We start from the raw sequence: 21,601 nt of genomic DNA, 5'->3' as shown, positions 1-21,601 counted from the left end.
CACTCTGTTGTAAGAAGATTGAGGTGAAGTGGGAGAAAGGAAGAGCGAGGAGACCATCCAGGGCTCCTGAGACAGAGTCGGTGAGAGATGATGGACACTTGGACTATGGTGGTGGGACAGGGTCAGAGAGAAGAAGACAGACTCAAAAACATTTGGAGGGTAGACTGAGACCTAACAATCAAGTGGTTATGGGGAATAAATAAAAGACTTTTCAGGAATGACAGGAAGTCCCTGGCATGTGAACCTCGATGTAGAGCAATCCCATTTGCCAAGACAGGGAACTCTGGAGGAGGGGCTGTGGGAGAGCACCTCCCTTCTCTGGGGGAGAAGGTTATGAGCTCAGGTTTGCATACAGCTGGTGTGAAGACTTATGTGACATCTAGTTACTCTAGTCACATAGGTGGTTGCATATGTGGTTCTAAAGCTCATAAAGGATTCCGGAATGAACATAAATTAGGGACTCAAAGGCACAGAGAAAGGAATGCATGCCATGGGAATGGAGAACTCCAGAGTGAGCATCCAAAGTGGTAGGAGGTATCCCAGATGTATGGTGTCCCCGAAGCCCAGGGGACAGAGTAAAGTTTCAAGGATTGTAGAGTGGTCAACTCAATTGACTGCTGCTAGATACCAATCAAGATGAAGCCTGAAAGGTGTCCATTTGGCCTCGTGACTTGAAGGTCATTGGTAGCCTTAGCAAGCGCTGTAGTGGAGTCACATGGGTGGAGGTGAGATTGCAGCAGGCTCAGATGCAGACGGGAGGTGAGGATCAGAGACAGAGAATAGAAGCAATTATTGTGTAGCATTTGGCTGTGAAGGTGGAGATCTTTGAATCTCGAGAAGTATGTGAGATTTTTACTATAACTTTTGTTTTATTTTTCTTTTCTTCATTGTTGTCTTCCTCTTCTCTTTATCCTTTTCTTCACCTTCTTCCTCTTTTATTGAAAATGGGGAGAGGGGGATATTTCAAGGTTAACGGCACAGATTCAGTAAAGAGAGGAGTAAATAGTAAGCTAATTAGTAACCCTCACCAAGCAGGTGAGATGGGTTAGGACCCAGAACCTAAGTGAAGTAAGTTTCTTCCTTTTCTTGTTGAGGAGGATCCCTCAGCGGTAACCAGACAACTGAACGTGGTGGCCAGAAGCTGGGGGGCTTGGCTCACACGGGTCTGTTGGCTACTATTTTCCCCAGGAAGCAGGCAAGTCCTACCAATGAGATCAAAGTGGTGTGCAGGGGGTGGTTTGGGTAAGGTGACATGGGTGGATTAAAACTTGTGGCAAACTGGGGAGGGCTTGAAATTGTTTTGGGAGGAAACGTAGCAGGTGTAAGACAGTTTGGGGGGTGGGTAGGAGAGGTGCTAACGAGTGTACCGTGACCTCCACACGACCGGGTAGTGTGAGCTGCATTCCTCATCAGCTCCCAGGCTGACCCGAACAAACCATATTGTTGGGTCCATCTGAGTCTAGGACTCACTGGATTTTATCAGGTAGTTCAGCATATGGCCAAGAGAAAGATTAAGGGCTCGACCACGTAGTCTCAGTTTGTAGGGAGGGAAATGCAGCTGGGAGGGGCCTTGTGCGTAAGGAGGCATGGGGGTTGGCCAGAGAGGGCTGTAAGGAGACAAAGACATCCAGTCACTGACCAGAATGCACAGGAGTCCATCACCTTGTCACTGGACATGTAAGAAAGAGGAGAAATGGTGGAGTGACACCTCGGAGGGCGCCAGAGGAGACGAGAACACGACTGCAGGCAGGGCTTGAGCTCTGCAAAGGGGTCCTCGGTGGGGCAGCTAGCAAGCTTGCTGTTTACGTTCTCAGGGCCTCTCTCAGAGGCAGACCAAAAACAAATGTCCAGGGCGTACTCCTTGAGTGAAGAACGAATGAAAGAACAGAGGTCAATATTAATAGAAATATTTTCATCGGAATTCACCTACCTTGGGTGTTTATACTTCTGGTGAGCCTTTGATGTTTGACTAAAATCATAGTTCAGCCCATCGATCTGGATGCATTATAGTAAAATCAGACTTTTGCATTATTTTGCAAGTCAGTCAGGACCTTACATTTGAACCAAAGTAAAGCAATAATCCAAGTTAAAGCACAATAATTCATTATGTAGCTTGAACTATAGACGGACATAAAGCAGCTTCCACGTTGAAAAATGGATCGAATGAAATGCGGCGTTGCAAATGGAGGAATCGGGAAGGTTTCTGTGGGCCTGGGAAGGGCACACTGCTTTCCTGCTCCTCGTGCAGGGTAGAGTGAGGCGGGGTAGCTGGTTCCCACCGCAGGTACACGAAGCTCCTGGAGGAGCGTCCTTACCCCGGGCTTCTTCATCACACCACCTGATTCATCTGCTTCCCAGCACTTCTCAGCTTCCAGAATGTCCCATCTGCTTACGTTCCATTGTCTGTGTCAGCCCCCCCCCACCTCTGCAATCATGGATCCTCTGACTGGGTCCATCCTGTGGCCCAGCACCCAGACTGATGCCCAGCTTCGAGAAGGCATGGTTCTGACTTGACTACCGAGTCTTGGCAACCCCTCTTGAATGTCTGTACAGCTCCAGAGGTGACAGACAGAGGTTGTTATATTAACTTCCTTCTCTTTCATGTAACTGCCTTGAAGCCAGAGATTTGTTTTCTTTCCTGAGTTAGCGTATAGCGTGCACTCAAAACTTGTGGAAGAATTTATTGTATGACATAGACACTGACAAGTGTGATGTGGAAAAGCGGGTCGGCCTCAGTTCCCCAACTTGGAATTTCTGAAATGTTTTCCTGCACCCCTCCCCCAATAATCTTTCAGGTATGAAGACAGATATTCCTAAACTGAAAGCTATTCTCTATTAAGCATTATTATCCTCTAACAAGTAAAACATTTCATGAACTCTTTTAAGTCTTTAAGATATTGAGTAAACTAGGGAACAGAATCAAGAATGTGGTTTGAATGAGCCGCACCTGGCAAATGCTTACAGCCGTTTTTGAGCTAGATGGAAGCAGGCTTCCGCAGTGCTGGCCTTGGAGCAATGCTTTCTTTTTAAAATTTTTAAAAATGCTTACTTATGACAGAGAGAGAAAGAGAGAGAGAGAGCACATGCATATGAGTGGGGGAGGGGAAGAGCGAGGGAGACAGGGAGTCTGAAGCAGGCTCTAGGCTCTGAGCTGTCAGCACAGAGCCCAGTGTGGGGCTCGAACCCACAGACCGTAAGGTCATGACCTGAACCAAAGTCAGGTTGAGACTGAGCCACTCGGGCTCCCCTGGAGCAATGCTTTAGAATTTTAACTTGTATATAAAGCACCAGGATCTTGTTAAATGAGCTTCTGATTCCTTAGGTCTGGGGTGCGCCTGAGAATCTGCATTTCTAACCAGCTCTCGGGTGGTGCCCCTAGTGCTGGTTGGGGGACCCCGCTTTAAGCTGCAAGGTCTTGAGTTGTAGGATTTTCCCACAAACCAGGGTGGATACCGAAGTTCCTGGATTTGTCCCGAACCTTTTTGAAAACTGAGCCTTTTGGGTTTTCGCAATTAAAAAATATACAGATTTTTAAAAATAGATACCTTTTAGAAATAGATTTAAAACAGATCAAAATAGATTATTCTGCCCGTGTTATAAGTAAAGTGCCTCAAGTACACAGAGGCTAAATGACTGAGCCCACATTCCAGGGCTAGTAGGTGGAAAAGTGTTTTAAATTTAGTTCTCTTCTTTCCAAGTCAAATGTTCTGTCTCCTTTATCACAACTGTTCTCAGGCTATTTGTGTGTTCATTCCTTCATTCATTCCACAAAGGTTATAAAGCACCTTTGGGCGTGGGGGGTGGTTTGCCTTTGCTCAAATTGCTGCAGCTGTGTTGTATATCGGTCCCAATTTCTGCCAGCCCCAATTTCTACCCTGTCTTTAAGACCCCGTTGAAAAGCAACTTACTCCATCACACTTGCCGTGTCCTGTGCTGTCCCCAAACCCCATTGTGAGTGGGGAAGAAACAGACATCAGGAAGAAAATTGATATTCAGTCTCATACAGTAATATCAAAGAAGATCCATGAATATACTGTCATTGGGACCCATGAACATACTGCCATTTGACTTAGAAAATAGACTTGTATGAGAAGGTAGTTTCTATCGAGAACACCAGCCAACCTTTTCAAACTCAGAGCAAGTGAGTCACCCACATTCTTGACAGCTTTTGGTATTTCTCTACCTGCTTCAGAACATGATATCCTAGTTCTACCAAAGTAGCTCCTCTGAGGGTGTGCACCACCAATTTCAGAGGGAGGAGAATAATTAGGAACAATTAGCAGTGCTCTGGAGCTGACTGGCAGCTCTCTGTGCCCGTCTGATTCTAATGAAAGGTGACTCCATTCAAAGCAGCTGCACGCACCTGCAGCCATTTGCGGCGATGCTATTTTCAGTTATGACTACGAGTAGAAGAAAGCTTCTCCAGAAATATCTGCATGTGAAACACATATTATTTTAATGCTCCTGTGACCATCGCAGAACACCGGAACCAAGCCATTCCTCGAAACTTGGTAAACCTCCACACACAGAATCTGAAAGATTGCAAGGTCAGCTGACTGGTTCAGGTATAGACTGGGTCCGAAGACGTCTATAGGCCTCACTCGGACACTTGGGGGTCCTACGTAGGACTTGGGCTCAACAACACTACTTATGACCTTGAAAATTCTCACACTTCAGGTGCCCCAGGGTGACTCCGCTTAAAGGAGTTCTTAAGTAAATTGCTCCGCATAAAGCTAAGATTCTTTTGTAACGTAAATCATCCGCTCCATATCTATTTTCTAAATGTGCAGCTTTGGCTTTCTTCAAGTGGGCAGACTTGGGCTATCTCTGTCATCAAACAAGTCAGAGTGTCAGTTGTTCATGCTCAGAAGATCATACTCAGGGAAGTGTCAATGGAAAGATAAACCCTTCCAGTGTAAATCATTTCTCCTTGAAAGAGCTCCAAGCACTTTATTATATCTCTTATCTCTCATAGCCCTGTGCAGCAGACGGTAATATGATCTCATTTTACAGCCAAGGAGATGGGAGTTACTCTAATAGGAACGCATAGCTTCGTAAAGAGCCATAAGCCCCTTTGTAAATAAACAAAGCAGGATGTCCACCTGCAGCTCCCTGTGTCCACCACGACGCTCCTGGGCTCCCTTCTCCTGTCCCTCCCTTCCTCTCTATGTCCTGATGGGTGCCTAAGTCTTCTGGTGGCTGAGCTCTGTTCTCCGTGACATCTAATCTGCTTGCTTGCTCCAGCCTACTGGACTTGCCCTATCGACCAACTGCACGTCTGTATAAGAGTTCCCAGCTATTTGCATGAATGCTGTACATTTAGTAGAAAGAATTTTGAAGTATCGTAAAATACCCCGCTGGTCATTATAGATGAAGATATACCAACATAACCTATATTTCCAGGAACACTTTTTTTCCCTGAATGAAGTTCTGCTATTTTCTTTTCTGATTTCATTCACTTGCCTAACATCACTTTTTTTTTTTTTAAATAGACGATTGGTTACATTTGGGTTCAGATTCTAGTTCCACAACTAACTAGGAAAATCTTGAGCAAATTAATTGGCCTTCTCCAAGGCCCAGTTTCTTGATCTGCAAAATGGAATTCATGATACCCACCTCAGAAGATTATTGCGAGAATTAAACAGAGATAACGCAGGCTTAAGTACTACTTCGTGCAAACCCCCACACGAAGTGTTTGATAAACAGTTGTGGTGGTGGGCGATGGTGGCGACAATAATTATAACCAGCTGCGGAGATGGGAAACTCTCCTGTAGGTGATAATTCTAAAAATAACCAAATAAAGCGTGTGTTGAAATCGTCCCTTTCAAAACATTGTCAGACAGATTTCAGATGTGGCCAAGAAGAGTTACTGAGCACGGAGTGGGACCTTTGTGCACACTGGAACATCCTCGGTGGCTGGATTGGGTGCTAGCACCCTCTGCAGCACGAAACTACTATCTGAGCACAGATCCTGTGCAGCGATAAGATATTTTAAATAAACGAAAACACGTCAACAATGACTCAGGGAAGTAGTTCTTTTTTTTTTTTTTTACAAATAGTTTATTGTCAAATTAGTTTCCGCATAACACTCAGTGCTCATCCCCACAAGTGTCCTCCTCCATGCCCCTCCCCCCTCCCCCCCACATCCATCAGTCCTCAGTTTTTGTCAGCATTCAAGAGTCTCTCATGGTTTGCCTCTCTCCCTTTCCCCCACCATTTCCGCCCTTCTTCTCCCCCTTGTTCCTCCGTCAAGTTCCTCCTAATCCTCCTATACGTGCAAACATATGATATTTGTCCTTCTCTGCCTGACTTATTTTGCTCAGCATAACACCCTCAAGGTCCATCCATGTTGCTACACATGGCCAGATTTCATTGTTTCTCATTGCCATGTAGTATTCCATGGTATAGATAAACCACATCTTCTTGATCCATTCGTCCATTGATGGACACTTAGGCTCTTTCCATGTTTTAGCTATTGTGGAGAGTGCTGCTATGAACATTGGGGTACATGTGCTCCTATGCCTCAGCATTTCTGTATCCCTTGGGTAAATTCCTAGCAGTGCTATTGCTGGGTCATAGGGGAGTTCTATTGTTAGTTTCCTGAGGAACCTCCACACTGTTTTCCAGAGGGGCTGTACCAGTTTACATTCCCACCAACAGTGTAGGAGGGTGCCCGTTTCTCCACATCCTCGCCAGCATCTAGAGTTCTCTGATTTGCTCATTTTAGCCACTCTGACTGGCGTGAGGTGGTATCTCAGTGTGGTTTTGATTTGTATTTTCGGGAAAGTAGTTCTTAAGTAGCACCTGGCGGATCTGAATGCAACATTTAGAAGCTTACAGAAGTAGAAAATATTTCCCAAAGATGACTGTCTTTGACTCCTGAGATCTACATGTGTGAGTCACATACTAACTTCAGGAAAGGCCTTCCATGCCTGGCCAGCTGTTGTCATTTTTAGCATTTTCACGCTTTTCTAGAAGGAGGTGAAAACAAATGTTGAGGTAGAGAAGTACTTAGACTATTTGAGTCAATTAGCTTTAAGTCTGAATTGGAGAACTTGTGGAGAATTGGAGAAAAAAAGTGCTTTTCAAGATTTAATGGTTTTTAAGAACAAATGGTGATTCTAATCCAGTCTGGTGGAGTTCTTGGGAGTCTTGGGGCTGAATATAGTACCTCATCCAAAATGATTATTTTACAGGCGAAGAATGTGGGGCCACAGAAGCTGAGTGAGGCACTCCATAGAGCCCAGCACGAGTCAGTGATGCAGTGATGAGCAGAGGCACTGAATCCCTAGCCAGCCCTCTTCCATCAGCTCACGTCTCCCAGGCCCCTGACAATGAACAGCAAAAAACATCTGTAGTCATAACGTCAAGTTAATAGTAATTTTGCTATATGTGCAGAAAGAACTTACTTCATTTTAATCAGATAGTTACACTTTCTTTCTAAAGTTTTTAAAATATCATTTATTCATTTAGAGATCAAATAAAGGTATATGTTAGCCTTCCTCTAAATGATGGCAAATTAATGGAGTCTAAATTAATGAAATTTCTTTCTAGTTAGGGTTCAAGCAACAACAGTGATACTCAGTAAATAGTTCTTATGTCACATGGGCCCTCGTGTGTGTGACAAAGGGAAGAGTAAGTGAATCAATGCATGGAATGAGCTTAGAACAGTGGTTATTGGCAATGGCATATAATAATGTTGCTGAGGCCCTTTAAGATGGCTATGAATTTCTTTTTCTTTTTCTTTTTTTTTATGGTTCTTGTATTTGCTTTGAGAGAGAGAGAGAATGTGAGTTGAGGAGAGGCAGAGGGAGAGGGAGAGAGAGAATCCCAAGCAGGCTCCGTGCTGTCAGCGTGGGTCTCAATCCCACGAACCCTGAGATCATGACCTGAGCTGAAATCAAGAGTTGGACACTTAACAGACTGAGCCACCCAGGCCCCCCTAAGATGGCTCTGAATATCTAAATGAGGATTAGAGCATTATTCTGGACTCACCATAAGCATGATGGAGTAAATAAAGCTCTAGACCAATGCTGCTCAATAGGAGTAAAATGTGAGCCACCTTTGTAAAGCTATTTAAGATGTCTTCTAGCACATTACAAAAGTCAACAAGTGCAATCAGTTTTAATGTTTTATCTACTCCAATACATACAAAAATTTCAATATGTAATTTTTAAAAGTATTAATGAGATCCGTTACGTTCTTTTTTAAACACTGTCTTCAAAATCCAGTGTATATATTACCTTTACAGCTGATCTCTGAATTCAGACTGGCCTAATCTCTGGTCCTCAGGAGTCACGTGCGGTTAGGGCTCTGTATTAGACAGTGTTGCTCTGCTCCTATTTACTTGTGAGCCTAATTTCACAAAAGCAATGCTTCCATCCTTTCAGAAGGTGGATGTGGTTTTTCTTGGCTCGTTCTTCCTTGTCATAAGATCAGTAGTCAGTGCCCAAGCCCATCACAGTGAAATAGAAATACATTATACATTTAAATTGAATTATAATGCATAAAGACAAGCACTACGCTGAGGGTTTAGCTCACTCTAAAAATAGTTTACTTCAAAAGTAATAGAATATTTTTATTGGATCGGTTTCTTTATATTTCCAGTTCAGTAAATTGTGACAAATTGCATTGCCAGAGTAGAGGGAGGTTTATTTGTTATTTCTTCACTTTGATGGGGAAAAGGTTTGCTGCTTTATGTGAGAAACACTTAGGCTTATCTTTTAAAAAATGATTTATTGATTTATGTTTCATGATTTGTTTGGTTCAGTAAACATTAATTGTTCCCCATGAGCATGATCACGTTGCCTGCAAGAATGATTTTGATTATGAAAAGCTAGCTAAACATATGTCTTACAAATCTTCCTTAAACTCCTTATCAAGGACATTATTGACGGCATTGTAGTAGAAAGAAGTAGAAGGCAAAGTAGTCGAAAGGATTTCATATTGCTTCATGCAATATTTTTGAAATGTTTGTTCTTCATTTAGTGTTAGGTTACACGATGCATGAGTATACACAGTTCTTTCTTGTAAACTTTACAATGAAGCGATTGGAACTTTGTGTTGAATCCATGCTTTGTGGCTCAATTTATAAGCTCAATGTTCCCAGACCTTAATTTTCTTATCTGCAAAAAGGGCAGGGGAAGAAGAACTAAAAATGAATGGGCACATTTAGCTAAACACTACACGTCTCAATTCATCTAATCCTCTTCACTCCCACCTCACATGGTATCATACCTCCATTTCACACACGAAGAGGTGGAATTTGCCCAAGATCACAAAGCCAGTGGTGAAGCCATCATTCAAGCCCAGGCTGGAGCTCCCGGGGGAAATTTCCTTGATACTTCGAACTACAGGGAGAAAAAGAGCCTTAATAAAATTACTTAGAAGAATTCTTTAAAGATACATTTTTTTAAAAAAAAAATATTCCTTCTATTTAGAAGTCCTTATATAGGCTCATTAGGATATTGGGCAGTTCTGTACTGTTTCCCAAAACCAAGCCCATCCTTGACTTTAAGACATAAAGGATAATGGAATCTTCCCGGTGGAGCAACAAGGTTGGTCTCTGGAAAACAAATGGTTAGGACCTGGGTGAGATGAGGGTTTGGCTTAATCTCTGGCCTCCTATGACGCCTGCTGAATGCCTGCGGTTGAAGGACAGGGTTCCGGTGCCCTCCTCACTTGGGGTCCGCATAGCCGAAGCCAGGCAGTCGCAGTTCATTAGTATGAAGACTATGCCGTGATGACTGTTGAGATAAAGTAGCTAAATGAAGTTTTGGAAATAAACTTCTGAGAGCAGAAGTCTCAGTCCGATTATAAGTCAGTGCAGAATGGAGTAGCTCATGGTGGACATTTCCCGCCTTCATCTTGTTCTTTCTGGAATTTGTTTTCGTGATCAGTACAATCCAACGATGGCTAAAGATCTTTGATGGTATGAGGTGGGGAAAACTCCAAACAGTGGAGAAATGAAAGGGAAGGTAATGGGTAAAAAGAGAGAGGGAATGGGGGAGAGAGAGGGAGAGAATGAATATAATGGATGGAAAACAGAAATGCCGCTTATCAAGGCTGGAATGAAGGCTTTGAGAGGGTAGTCGGCTATACCACTGAGAACAACACCACGGCGGAAATAGCTCAAATCACTCCCCTGTCTGCCCTGGGGTGAAGCTGGCTTCAGTGTAGAAAGAGGACCCCAGAGAAAAGCCTGAAATGTTCATTTCTGTGAAAGTGTTAATTAAGCTTCTTGTGAGGAGGCAAAGCCACTGAATGGAGAGATTACCACCGAGAGTGATCCAGAAAAGGAGTCGCAAGGCGAGTGGCTCCTCAGTGGTTAATGCGCTGAATACACCATTGTATTTAGCACTCTAAGCACTCTGTTTACCGGTGGTGGAGACATTTTTATCAGTGAGCACTTGATCCGTCTTCTCAGAGAGTACTTTGACTCTGCTGAATGACCAAAGGGCAACATTTAAGGAGGGTGTTTCTCTTGGGTTCATTTATTTACACCAGATTTGTAAAAAAGCAACATTTGCTTTCTGTTTCCCCAGTGAATTTCAGCTACTTCACAATGTAGCGTGTTCCTTCTATCAAATGTCCATTGTGCCACCAGGCAAATGGAATTACGTCATGCTGAAAGTAAAAAGGTTATGGTCATTGTCTCAATCAGGGAAAAGGCAGATAAAAAAGACAATGTTCACATCTTCCCAATTGTTCAATTGTTACCCGCCATTCACTCAGTGAATTGGCTGAGTATTGACTGAGAAAAAAGAGCCTGCATTGTGTGTCTGCTGTCAGTACAGGTATCGAAAGAAAGCACATTGATTTAAATTTGACCCCAAGTGGAAGGAGGAAGAGTCACCTGAATGAGGTCGTGAATGATGCCATTGTGTGAACAGTAGCTTTTTCCTTCCTTCCTGTCCTTCTAGAACTAATGCCTCACCTCTTCCAAATACCCGGTCATCTGGGTGCCTATCACAGTAATCCCATATCTGCGTGTGAGTGTAACTTGGCGTAACTGCAGCAATATTTCCACAGGAGAAATAAGGTTCCTGAACATTTGTTCACAGTCCCTGGCATATATCAGGGGACATCCTCAAACATATAAATAATTTTTGTTTGAAAATTCAATATTTGATGATTTGTTGATTTTTCTTTTTTTTTAAGTTTATTTATTTTGAGAGAGACAGAGAGAGAGCACAAGCAAGGGAGAGGCAGAAAGAGGGGTACGGAGCATCCGAAGCGGGTTCACGCTGACAGCAGAGAGCCCGATGCAGGGCTTGAACCCACGAACGGCAAGATCATGACCTGAGCAGGGCGCCTGGGTGGCTCAGTCGGTTAAGCCTCCGACTTCGGCTCAGGTCATGATCTCGCGGTTCCCGGGTTCGAGCCCCGCGTCAGGTTCTGTGCTGACNAACAAGGGAGGGGAAGTTCAGAAACCAATCTAATTCTCATTAAAATCACAGACAATGATTTGGATGGTTAACAGATTTCAAGATCCAAAAAGACAGAGATAGAGTAGAGCTATGGGCCAAATTTAAAAAGAAGAAATTGGATACTGACCATGCACCTTCAAGATGGAAGAGGAATGATTTACCAGCAGCATATGCAAATATAGCTACATTTCCCCTCAGCTGTGTTGTGTGAGTGCCAGAAAGACGAATACAATTTTAGGTACATTGTCTACGCGTCACCAGAAGTATATAAAAGGAAAAAATAAAAGAGGCAATAATTCCACTCTATTTTGGGGTGACACCCTGCGGGCCACCAGCTGATGAAGAGATGCAGGAGCATGCCCCGGCGGTAATTCTAGAAGCCCTGGCACGCGAGGCATGTGGCTAGCCTCGGCCGAGGCAGGGAGAGAGGGCTGAAGGCGCACCCTGCCCGATGGGAGTCGGCTCCTGGGTGAGCCCCGGGGAGAAACTGCAGCAGGCGAGTTGTCACGCAAAAGAACTTTTATTGGCAACAAATAAGGAGATCACAGGGAATAACTTCCGAAGTCGGAATCCCCGAGCAAGGGAGGAGAGGCTCCTTTAAGTCAGGGTTAGGATGAACGTTTAAAGAGGGCATCCTTGTCACCGTACGAGGGGGTGGCCAGAAGGTTGCACAGGCGCCTTAAGGAGCACGCCTATCCGTATTTTGTGCGTCATGTGAATGAGGCCTGTGTCCCCCCCCCAGAATTCTAAAATTCTATAATTTTAGAATTATAATGAGGTAAAGGTGGTTGTTGGTAGTTGCAGAGGTCACCGCGTGGGCCTGTGCAGGCGTGAGTCGTGGGGTTATCTCACGCGGGTCTGGGTGGCCTGGGGAGGGCGGTCGCTATCACCCCAGGGCTGGTGCCCGGCTTCGTGTGCCAGCGAGGCAAGCTGGCCGGAGGAGCTTAAGGAGAGCTGGGGGACAGGATCAGTGAGTGCAAGCAGGCGGCAGGAAAGGGCAGGTCTTGGGTTCTAGCTGGCGACAAGGGCACTAGATGAGCACATACAGGGTGGTTCTGTGGGGGCGTCTGGGTGGCTCCGTTGGTTGAGCCTCTGACTCTTGGTTTCAGCTCCGGTCACCATCTCAGGGGTGGTGGGTTTGAGCCCTGCCTGGAGCTCCGCGGTGGTAGTGCGGAGCCTGCTTGGGATTCTCTCCTCTCTCTCTCTCTCTGCCCCTCTCCTCCTTGAGCGCATGTGTGCTCTCTGTCTCTCAAAATTAGTAAATAACCTTTAAGAAAAGGGGTGGTTGTGTGGACCAGGTGGATTACACGGGTGGCTCCAGCAGACAGCAAGGAACGGTGTATAGAAGTTGCAAAGACAGGTTTGGGTTCAATGTGAAGACGTTCCCGGGAGAGCTGCCCGACTGGGGCACGGAGGAGTGAGGCTCCCGGTCTGGGTCGACTCAGGAAGCGGCTGCACGGCCCCTTACGGACCATTTCCTAGTGAGGGGATCCCGATGGCTCACCGCGGGGTCTTGTACCGCTGTGGTGGCGACTCCCTGGTCATGAGAAGAGTGGAGAAGGGCGGGCGGGGCCAGGCCCCCCGAAGCCGGACCGCGGCCGGGAGCTCCCTTCTCACCAGGGCCTGACGAGCGGGGGCGAGTTAGGCGGCTGCCCGCGGTGCCCCAGGGAGGTGGCCCGTGCAGGCACCTGGGTCCCTCTGCCCGGCTTCTTGCTTATGGCAATGCCTTCTGGGCTCTCAGTTTTGCTATAAATCTCTAAATCTATTGCCCCCACCGCGCGTGTGCACACACACGCGCGCGCGCGCGCGCGCACACACACACACCCCCCAGGCCCTTCGGGAAAGCAGAGGGAAATGCACAGGAAATGTGTTCGGTAGCGGGGCCAGACTGCCAGCCTGGCTCCCTCCGTCCTGTCCCGGGACCAAATGAGTCCACCTCACTTTCAAAGCTTCGGCTTGGCACGGAAAGCGGGGCTGTGCCTGGAGTCACAGTGGGCTTAGAGTAAAAAGCTCTTCTTTTGAGATGATTGTACTGATTTTGCTTCTCCATTTCTTTAAACTTGCTCTGGCCCGTACCTATCCTGAGTGGAGGTGAGCATCTCAGGCGGAAAGTTATTTTTACGGTGAGGTGGGTGGGACCCTAAGTGGTTCAGGTAAACAGCTCTGGAGGGTAAAGCCCAGAAGCGGTGGGCAGGTGACAAACCTGACCTCTGTCTGGGTGCTTTCCCCGCTGCTTGCGCCCGCCTCCTGGTGTTTTCCCATCTATAAAATGGACATCACGATAGCACCACTCCCCAGGGTGCGGGCAGGAAGTTAATACATGTGAAGAACTTACAACAATACCAGGTGCATACAGAACGACTTATCAGTGTTAATATACATTGTTCTGGGGTCATCCCGACCACCCCTGGGTTTAGGAATTTTCCAGGGCGCACAGGTCCCAGAGAAGCTGTTACACTCACTTGTGGTTTGTTGCAGCAAAGGAGGACAGATTAAAATCAGCAAGGGAGGAAGGAGCATCGGGTGACGTCCGGGGGTCCTGGACCAGCTGCTCGCTTCCGGTTGTCCCGACAGGGCTCAACTCTCTGAGCACTGTGTGACAACATGCCCCAACTGTGGCCAATCAGGGACCTCACCCACACCTGCGTGTCCAGGATTTCCTTTTTTTTTTAACGTTTATTTATTGATTTTGAGAGCGAGCTCGAGCATGTGAGGAGGAGAGGGGGAGAGAGAGAAGGAGAGAGTCCTCAGCAGGCTCCACACCGTCAGCACAGAGCCCAACGTGGGGCTCGATCCCACGAACCTGTGAGGTCATGACCCCAGACGAGGTCAAGAGTCGGTCGCTTAACTGACTGAGCCACCCAGGCGACCCGGGTGTCCGGGATTTATATTGGCTGAAAGGGGTCAGTCACACAGACATGTAGCCCTCCATTCCTCCTTCCCTACCTGCCCCCACCAAAGGGCAAGCTGCTACAGGGTGGCTCCAAACCCAGACGTATAAAAGAGGCAGTCACAATAAGTCACATATTTAGCATGAACTGTACGGCCAGGCCCACAGTCTCAAGCATACAGAGACATTTTTATCAGGCAGGACACTCCAAGAATTCAGAAGAGCCAGTCCAGGGACAGTGCGGAAGTTTTGGTTCGGAATGTGGAAGGTTTGGGCAACTCAGGCCTTCTGAATTAACATTTTATTGCATGTTGTATGCAAACTTTGCTTATGCGGACAATCAAATTCAACCATTTTAATATTTTAAATATTTTTAATGTTTTCATTTATTTTTGAGAGAGAGAGAGAGCAAGAGAGAGAGAGGGAGAAAGTGAGAGTCAGTGGGGAAGTGGCAGAGAGAGAGGGAGACAGAATCTGAGGCAGGCTCCAGGCTCTGAGCTGTCAGCACACAGCCCGACATGGGGCTCAAAACTCTGAACCATGAGATTATGACCTGAGCTGAAGTCAGACACTTAACTGACTGAGCCACCCAGAAGTCCCTTAAATATATTTTTTTAGCCTGTGTACATTTATTGAATATTGCGCATATACCTCTTATAACCTTCTCTCTATGAGCTGGAAAATAACTTCAGTTCACATTGTAAACCCAGAAAAGGAACTGTTATTATCTGATATGAGACGGCTTATCAGAAACTACAGATCACTACTATGATCACACTATGTTGATAGAATGCTCTGAAAATTTTGACTAAAATTACATGTCACATGCTTTACAAATATGATTAGCTTTAGTCCTTATCAACAACGGTGGGAAGTAGGTAATAGTTCTGTGTCACACGCGACAGAATAAAGGTCCAGAGAATTTTAAGAACCCTTCCAAGTCTCCGCAGCCAGTAAAAGGCAGAGTTCTGATTCCAGACCTCATGGTCGTCACATCATGCGTGATAGTTTCCTATGACCTTGAGAAACAGGTGCTAAAAGGTATTTTGGAACATTAAAAGAAATCCAACGATACTTATTTGACTCGATGCATCGCAAGATCCACGGAATGTCTGGTGGTGCGGCTAGAACAGACGTGTCGCTTTTACCAACAGAGGAGATCTTGGCGAAGATGCTTCTAAGATGCCTCTCCCCAGGAATATGTGGTGTAGAAGGCCAAAAAGCAAGCAAGAGATAAAAAAAAAAAAGGGGGGGGTAGAATTATATTGTTATTTTGAGTGTTTTAATAAGGGGAACTGAAAATCTGAATGCCCTCCAAGACTCCAAAATTGTTGCCACCATGAATTGTCTGTAATTGTACCTTTCTCCTTCCCTTATTATTAGATCTCAGTCTGTGGTAGAAGCTGGGACCCTGAAACATGAAGAGAAGGGAGAGAATGAGAACACTCAGCCACTCCTGGCTCTGGACTGAACCGGTGGTCACCCCGGGCCCCCGCAGATTGCCAGCCTCCGGTGGTATCAGCCACCCAGGAAGCCACGTGCAACTGACCCACACAGACATGTGCGTTCCACTTGACGTGAGGCCCTTCACCCCTGCCACCAAGTAATGACTGTCACCAGCCACTGGTCTGAGCAGCCAAAGTGAACAGACTTGAGAGATGCTTTTGTTTTTTTTTTTTTTTTTCCAGTGAGGGGATTGGAGGTGAAGCAAGGCAGTGATGTGAACACAATTCCCCTTCCCCCTTATTCGTGGTATTCAGTGAATTGAAAAAAGAAAAGCTAAATTGATGCACACACTCCGTTAGGACAAGGATTTTTCCGAGGCACCGCAGATAACCCTTTCCAGGTTTTGTGATTTAAGATTAAGTGCATTTCCAAGTAGATACATCAGAAGTAAGCTGCGCAGACACAATTGTCAAGCTCGATGTAAGTGCAAAGCCCCAAGACAGTAATATCTCCAGTAAGTTCCATTCTTACAGAATTATTTTCTTTGACCTCATCACCAGCATCAAATTGTTCAGCCGAAGGGCATGTGCTTGTAGGTCTAGCTATTTGCAGAGTTTGCTTATTTGGATATCCTGCAAGAATGATTTTGATGTCACATCTTTTTTCAGGCCACCAGTCAGATTGCCATGATTTGACTTTAAAGGAAGACACACACAACTTGAAATACGATTGTTTCATCTTAATAATGTGACTTGTCACAGGCAACATGTATCTGCGGGGGAGGGGGTGGGGTCTCATTGAAAACACATGTCAGTGATGAATGAATCCATCCAAATTGCCTCACCTGGGTCACTACAGCAAGGAAAAGTGCTACTAAAGNCCCCCCCCCCCCCCAACCCTCCTGCAGCCAGTTAAAGGTGTGGAGAAGGGACCTGGCTGTTGCTGAGAAAGTAGATATCAATCCTGGAGGAAGACCCTAAAGATGGCTACATATGCAAACACTGAAAATAAGAGAAGATCAGGATTGCGGGATAAAATGCCAAAGATCATTTTATTTCTTTGTCTATTCTCTTTAGAAATGGAGTCCCCAACTATCCATTCAAAGGAAATGAAATAAAAATATAAACAGATATCATAAGGTACGATATCCTTACTTGTACCATGTTTCCCAAAACGAGTTGTATGTTTTTACCTATCTCTTATCTTCCCAGCTATTTGCATGACACGGGCATTTATCAGTAGGACCAGCTGGCGCTCAGTGTCAAATAAAAAATACTTTAGTTGATAATGGGCAGAAAAATATGATATTATGTTTCAAGTAGTCGGGGGATTAACTAAAAAGTTCAGAGAAAGGAGGTGATTCAACTGGCCATAATCACCCTCAATTGATATTATTACTAATCATAACCATTGCATCTCTTTCTCAATGAATCTAGTGTTTTAGTTTTTTTTCTACTGGTAGAGGAGAATAAGAGAAGTAATTTTTGTATTCCACCCTTGAAATACAGTTGAAATAGAATTAAAAATATTTCTCAACCAATTGTGTCACAGTGCAAGTAAAACCAATTCATTTTGTGTAGGCATTTCAAATTACAAAATAGTAACATTGAAATCATTCTACCAATGCAGTGACTGAAATACTTTTCTTATATTCCATGACATAGGGAAGAAAGATAAAGAATTAAAGTGAATTAGAAAGTCCATTTTATTACTTGTGTTTATAAAATAGTTGAGGGATCCAAGTGTTTAAAATGCTATCAGAGTCGATTATTGCCGACACTTTGCAACAGTAACAAGAACTCTGGCTTTTCAATTGGCAATATTTAGAACCTACTGTAGTGACCTGATTTTAAATACCATATTATCATTATTAAGTTAAGAGCTAGGTTTTACTCTATTCCATGATTTCATTAAATGAATGTAAGATGATGGTTTAACACTGACAACTTATACTTTCAATTTCTTTATGTGTATGCAATATACATACAAGAACCAAAATCAGTAAGTGACATGAATGTTCTTACACGAGCATCGGATTGTATTGTCCTTTGTCAGTCATTTCTTCTGTTCAATAAATACTGAAGGACACAACACCTTTTTATTTTTCAAGAGTTTGCTTTTTCTTCTTGGTAACTGTTGGTAATTGTGATACCTTCTTCATGTGCTTCTTCATCTATTTTAGTGGGATCGTTTTGGTAAAGCAGAAGGGAACAAGATATTTTGCAAAACCCTTCTCACTGGAAGCTCATGTCAAGCAAAAAGGGTCCATTTCAACGTTAAAGAACTCTTTGTAAAAGACATAAAGCACCCTCCTTTGTCCTTAGTTTGGAAAGGAAGCACAAGTGTTTTTTCTACCCGTGAATGAGATTTGGTAAACTGCTGTGTCATTTCTTCCACGTTTTCGTTCATATTGGCTTAAAATTCAGGTACATGAATATCATTACATTCATACAGCTAACATTTCTAGTTTTGATTGGAATTATGCAGCATGTAATGCATTAATACTCTTCTAAATTAGTAATTTGATCATCTTTGGGATAAGTAGGCAAAACCATTTTCCAACTGTTATTTCTATGCTGTGCATAACAGTAAAGCTAAACTATGGACAACAATTGCTCCAAGCTATATTTAAATGGCAGAAGTTTCTCAAGCCAGGGAAACAGAAGAGTCTTCCAAACTGTTTCGAAGAGGAAGGTGATCTGGACATCCTAAACGCAGGACTAAGATCCTGGCATTCTGGGTCTTCCACTCTGCCCTCCTCTGCATTTTTACAAAAGTGTAGTGGGGATCCATTCTTACACATCCAAGTGTAGTAAGGACCTTCTTACTCTGGATTCTCTTTCTCAGATGGCAAGGATGCCAAGAAGCCCAAGGTCCTGGCAGCCTCTATCTACTTGATCCTGAGGGAAAAGTTTTACTCTGAGATAGGTGACTTTTCCAAGTCCTAATTCTTGGCATTAAAGAAATTTACATGTGGCACTTTTATAACTCAATATAAAATGATTCCAGGTCTTGTGTCAGTGTGAAAAGGTCCTCTCGGAAACTACCATTTGCACGATGAGGAGAGAAATTAGGACACCGTCTTTCAACGATGATGTGAAAAGGCAAACAGACTCAGTTGGTAGGAAGCAGTACGGTCCACAGACATCAGCATAATTACATCTCTCCCCTTTGTAGTAGGAAAATACAATTGCTTCTTTTATGAGTGTCTTTCACTAAAAACAATTAAAAGAAGGAAGTGTGGGTTCATGGGGAAAGTTACCATTAAACAGCTGGAAGTAAAGCATTTACACAGCTTATTATCAAAATCGACAAAAAAGTAGTGGTGCGGGATGACAGCATTGCCTGGCTACCCTAGAAAAATATAATTGCATAGAAAGATTACAAACTAAAGCGATCCATTCACAGTTTGTGCATATATTCTCATCGTACACTCATTTAGGCTTCTTCTAAGTGGAAAACGCATCTTTGGCTGACAAGGTGGAGGCTGTGCCATATTCACCGGAAAATGCGGCATCAGATGGGTGCCATCATGGCAGCAGGTAGAGCAGAGTCCTTTCTACATGAACCGCAGCAAGGCCAATAGTCCTTTTAGTGTCTTTGAATCCTAAGAGGAGCCTCAGAGTTTTTCAGGCTGCGAGTCAAAGGAATGAAGGGCCTCCAACTTGGAAGCCCTGTCCCTACCCCCAGGGAGGTGGAAGCAGCAAGGTGGCCTGTCTCCAGCGTGTCGCAGGCCTGCACGAGATGCTAAATTGCAGGCAGGCTGTGCCTCTGCTGGGGACTCAGCTCCGGGTGCCACACGTCCACGATGAGAATCAGCCGGAAAGACGCGGCGTCCTGCCACACCTCGTGCTCGAAAGAGTCATCGAAGATGAGCACCTTGCCTTCTTCCCATGTCCTGGAACAGAAACACATGGATTCAGGTGTCTGAGAGTCAACCCATGGCTACGTGCCGACGGGCACTTTCGAGCTAACCTTTGGGACACGGCCAGAGAAGTGGAACACGAAGCCAGGATTTATTCTCTCCTTGGTGGGGAAGAAAGGATTTCAGGATTCTTACCACGAGTACAATTTTCAATGCTCAGCCTTGAACGTAAACCAAGGGCAGGAGATCGGTGACAAGGGCGTACTGACCTTATCACAGGCTTTGCAATTATTCTTGGAACAAGCCCAGGTGAGGCGCACAGAGCCAGGCAAGCAGTCAAAGGCGTGCCCTGGCGGCTCAGGCCCACGCGACTTCCTGGTCAATGGCTACATGCTATCCTCCCTGGCCTTTCGGAGACTGGTCTAGACCTGTGGGTAGCACCGGGGTCTCAGGTGCCTCTGTGCCCAGCAGGATACCTAGAAGGGCGCCAGTGAGTCTTCAAATGATTTTCTCAACCCTTTGCATTGGTTAAAGCTCCATTTCATGGAAGAAGTTCCATTTTATGGAAGGGCAGACTGGGAATGAATTTTGTTTGTATTTTTAATGTCATTTGCAATGCAAGTGGGTTATCCATGGAATATTTTAAATCAATGCTGCAAAACATTCTTCCGGGCCTCCAGCATTACTTCATAAAATATGTGTATAGAAGCCAAGGCCTAAACATAGTGCTGGTCTAAATAAAGCAATCAAGACAGAAGTATGCAGGGGCCATTACACAATGCCTTTCAAACCCGAAGAAAGTTTATTAGTCGTGTGAATGTTCTTCCCTTTATGAAATAGGTATTTGTTGCCAATTTGTTACATGCTAAGTTACATTTTTAAAGTGAATTTTTGGGGCGCCTGGGTAGCTCAGTTGGTTAAGCGTCCGACTTCAGCTTAGGTCATGACCTCACGGTTCGTGGGTTCGAGCCCCGCGTCAGGCTCTGTCCTGATGGCTCAGAGCCTGGAGCCTGTTTCAGATTCTGTGTCTCCCTCTCTCTCTAACCCTCCCCTACTCACACTGTCTCTTTCTCAGAAATAAATAAAACATTAAAAAAAAATTAAAGTGAATTTTTTACTAGGAAATTTTCTTTAGATATTAAAATTCCATGCAAGCATTTGAAATTTTATAGGGGGGCTTAGCAAATAATTAAAATCATAAGCTAGACAAGGCTAGCTTGATTTCAAGTTACTGCATTATCATAAGGAAGTTTTCCTTAGGAAAACTATGTGACTTTTTATGCTCATTATTAGGGGATCAATCGATATTCAGTTAGGTAATGTTCCATATTGCAGGGGTTCTCAACCTTGGCACTGACATTTGGGGCCAGGTAACTTGTTGCTGGTCGCTGCCCTGTGCTCTGCATATGCTTGGCAGCCTCTCTGGCCTCTCCCCACTAGATGCCAGTAGCACTCTCCCTCCAGTCGTGAGAACCAAGTGTCCCCAGTCATTGCCAAATGTCCTTGTGGGGTGGCAGTGATGGTGGGGTGGTGAGAGGCACATTCATCCCTGACATGTTGCATTCACTGGACCATAACTTTTCTAAGTTATTTAAAGTAAATGATAAACTAAAGAACAGTTGCGAGTTCAAAGTTCCTTAAAGTGGAGAATCGACGCGCTGTCTCACGCACCGTCTCACGCACGAGCCTAACAGGTTGCATTCCATAAACATGGGCTGCTTGACTCTTCGACAGGATTCTTCTTACGGTTCAAAGAGTTCTCTCCCAGCGAAACCAACAACAGAAATACACAGACACCAGAGCTCATGACAGAAGACATATTATTAAATAGCATTAGATACGTATTAAAACCAAACTTGAAAAGAAAGGCAAAGTTAAGCAAAGGAAAAACAATGACAAGAAAAACGAAGTGAAACGATCCATTGGCTTACAGAGTTTGGTGGTGATTTTCTAGGTCTTATTGGCGGGAGT

The 21,601-nt window shown here is 44.7% G+C and overlaps 2 protein-coding genes across 4 annotated transcripts in view; one reads left to right on the top strand and one right to left on the bottom strand.

Moving 5' to 3' along the window:
* CLVS1 (clavesin 1) overlaps positions 1–16,638 on the top strand; it is a 171,238-nt gene extending 154,600 nt beyond the window's left edge. Inside the window, exon 6 of the mRNA XM_077751815.1 lies at positions 15,703–16,638. Coding sequence (XP_077607941.1) covers positions 15,703–15,790 — 88 coding nt within the window. The 3' untranslated portion in view covers positions 15,791–16,638. The remainder of the gene's footprint in view (positions 1–15,702) is intronic.
* The window catches only part of ASPH (aspartate beta-hydroxylase), a 187,669-nt gene continuing 175,338 nt past the window's right edge, over positions 9,271–21,601 (bottom strand). For 2 of the 3 annotated variants that reach the window (XM_077751809.1, XM_077751810.1), the window contains one exon: positions 17,453–19,663. In XM_077751809.1, coding sequence (XP_077607935.1) covers positions 19,513–19,663 — 151 coding nt within the window. In that variant the 3' untranslated portion in view covers positions 17,453–19,512. Of the gene's footprint in view, positions 9,351–17,452; positions 19,664–21,601 lie in introns of those variants that run through there. The other variant, XM_077751811.1, reaches the window with a different exon arrangement.

Source organism: Crocuta crocuta, unplaced genomic scaffold (assembly GCF_008692635.1).
Source record: "Crocuta crocuta isolate KB4526 unplaced genomic scaffold, BGI_CrCroc_1.0 scaffold20, whole genome shotgun sequence".
Classification (NCBI taxonomy): Eukaryota; Metazoa; Chordata; class Mammalia; order Carnivora; family Hyaenidae; genus Crocuta; species Crocuta crocuta.
Note: the sequence above shows the minus strand (reverse complement) of the source record. Positions and strands in the feature narration are given on the sequence as shown.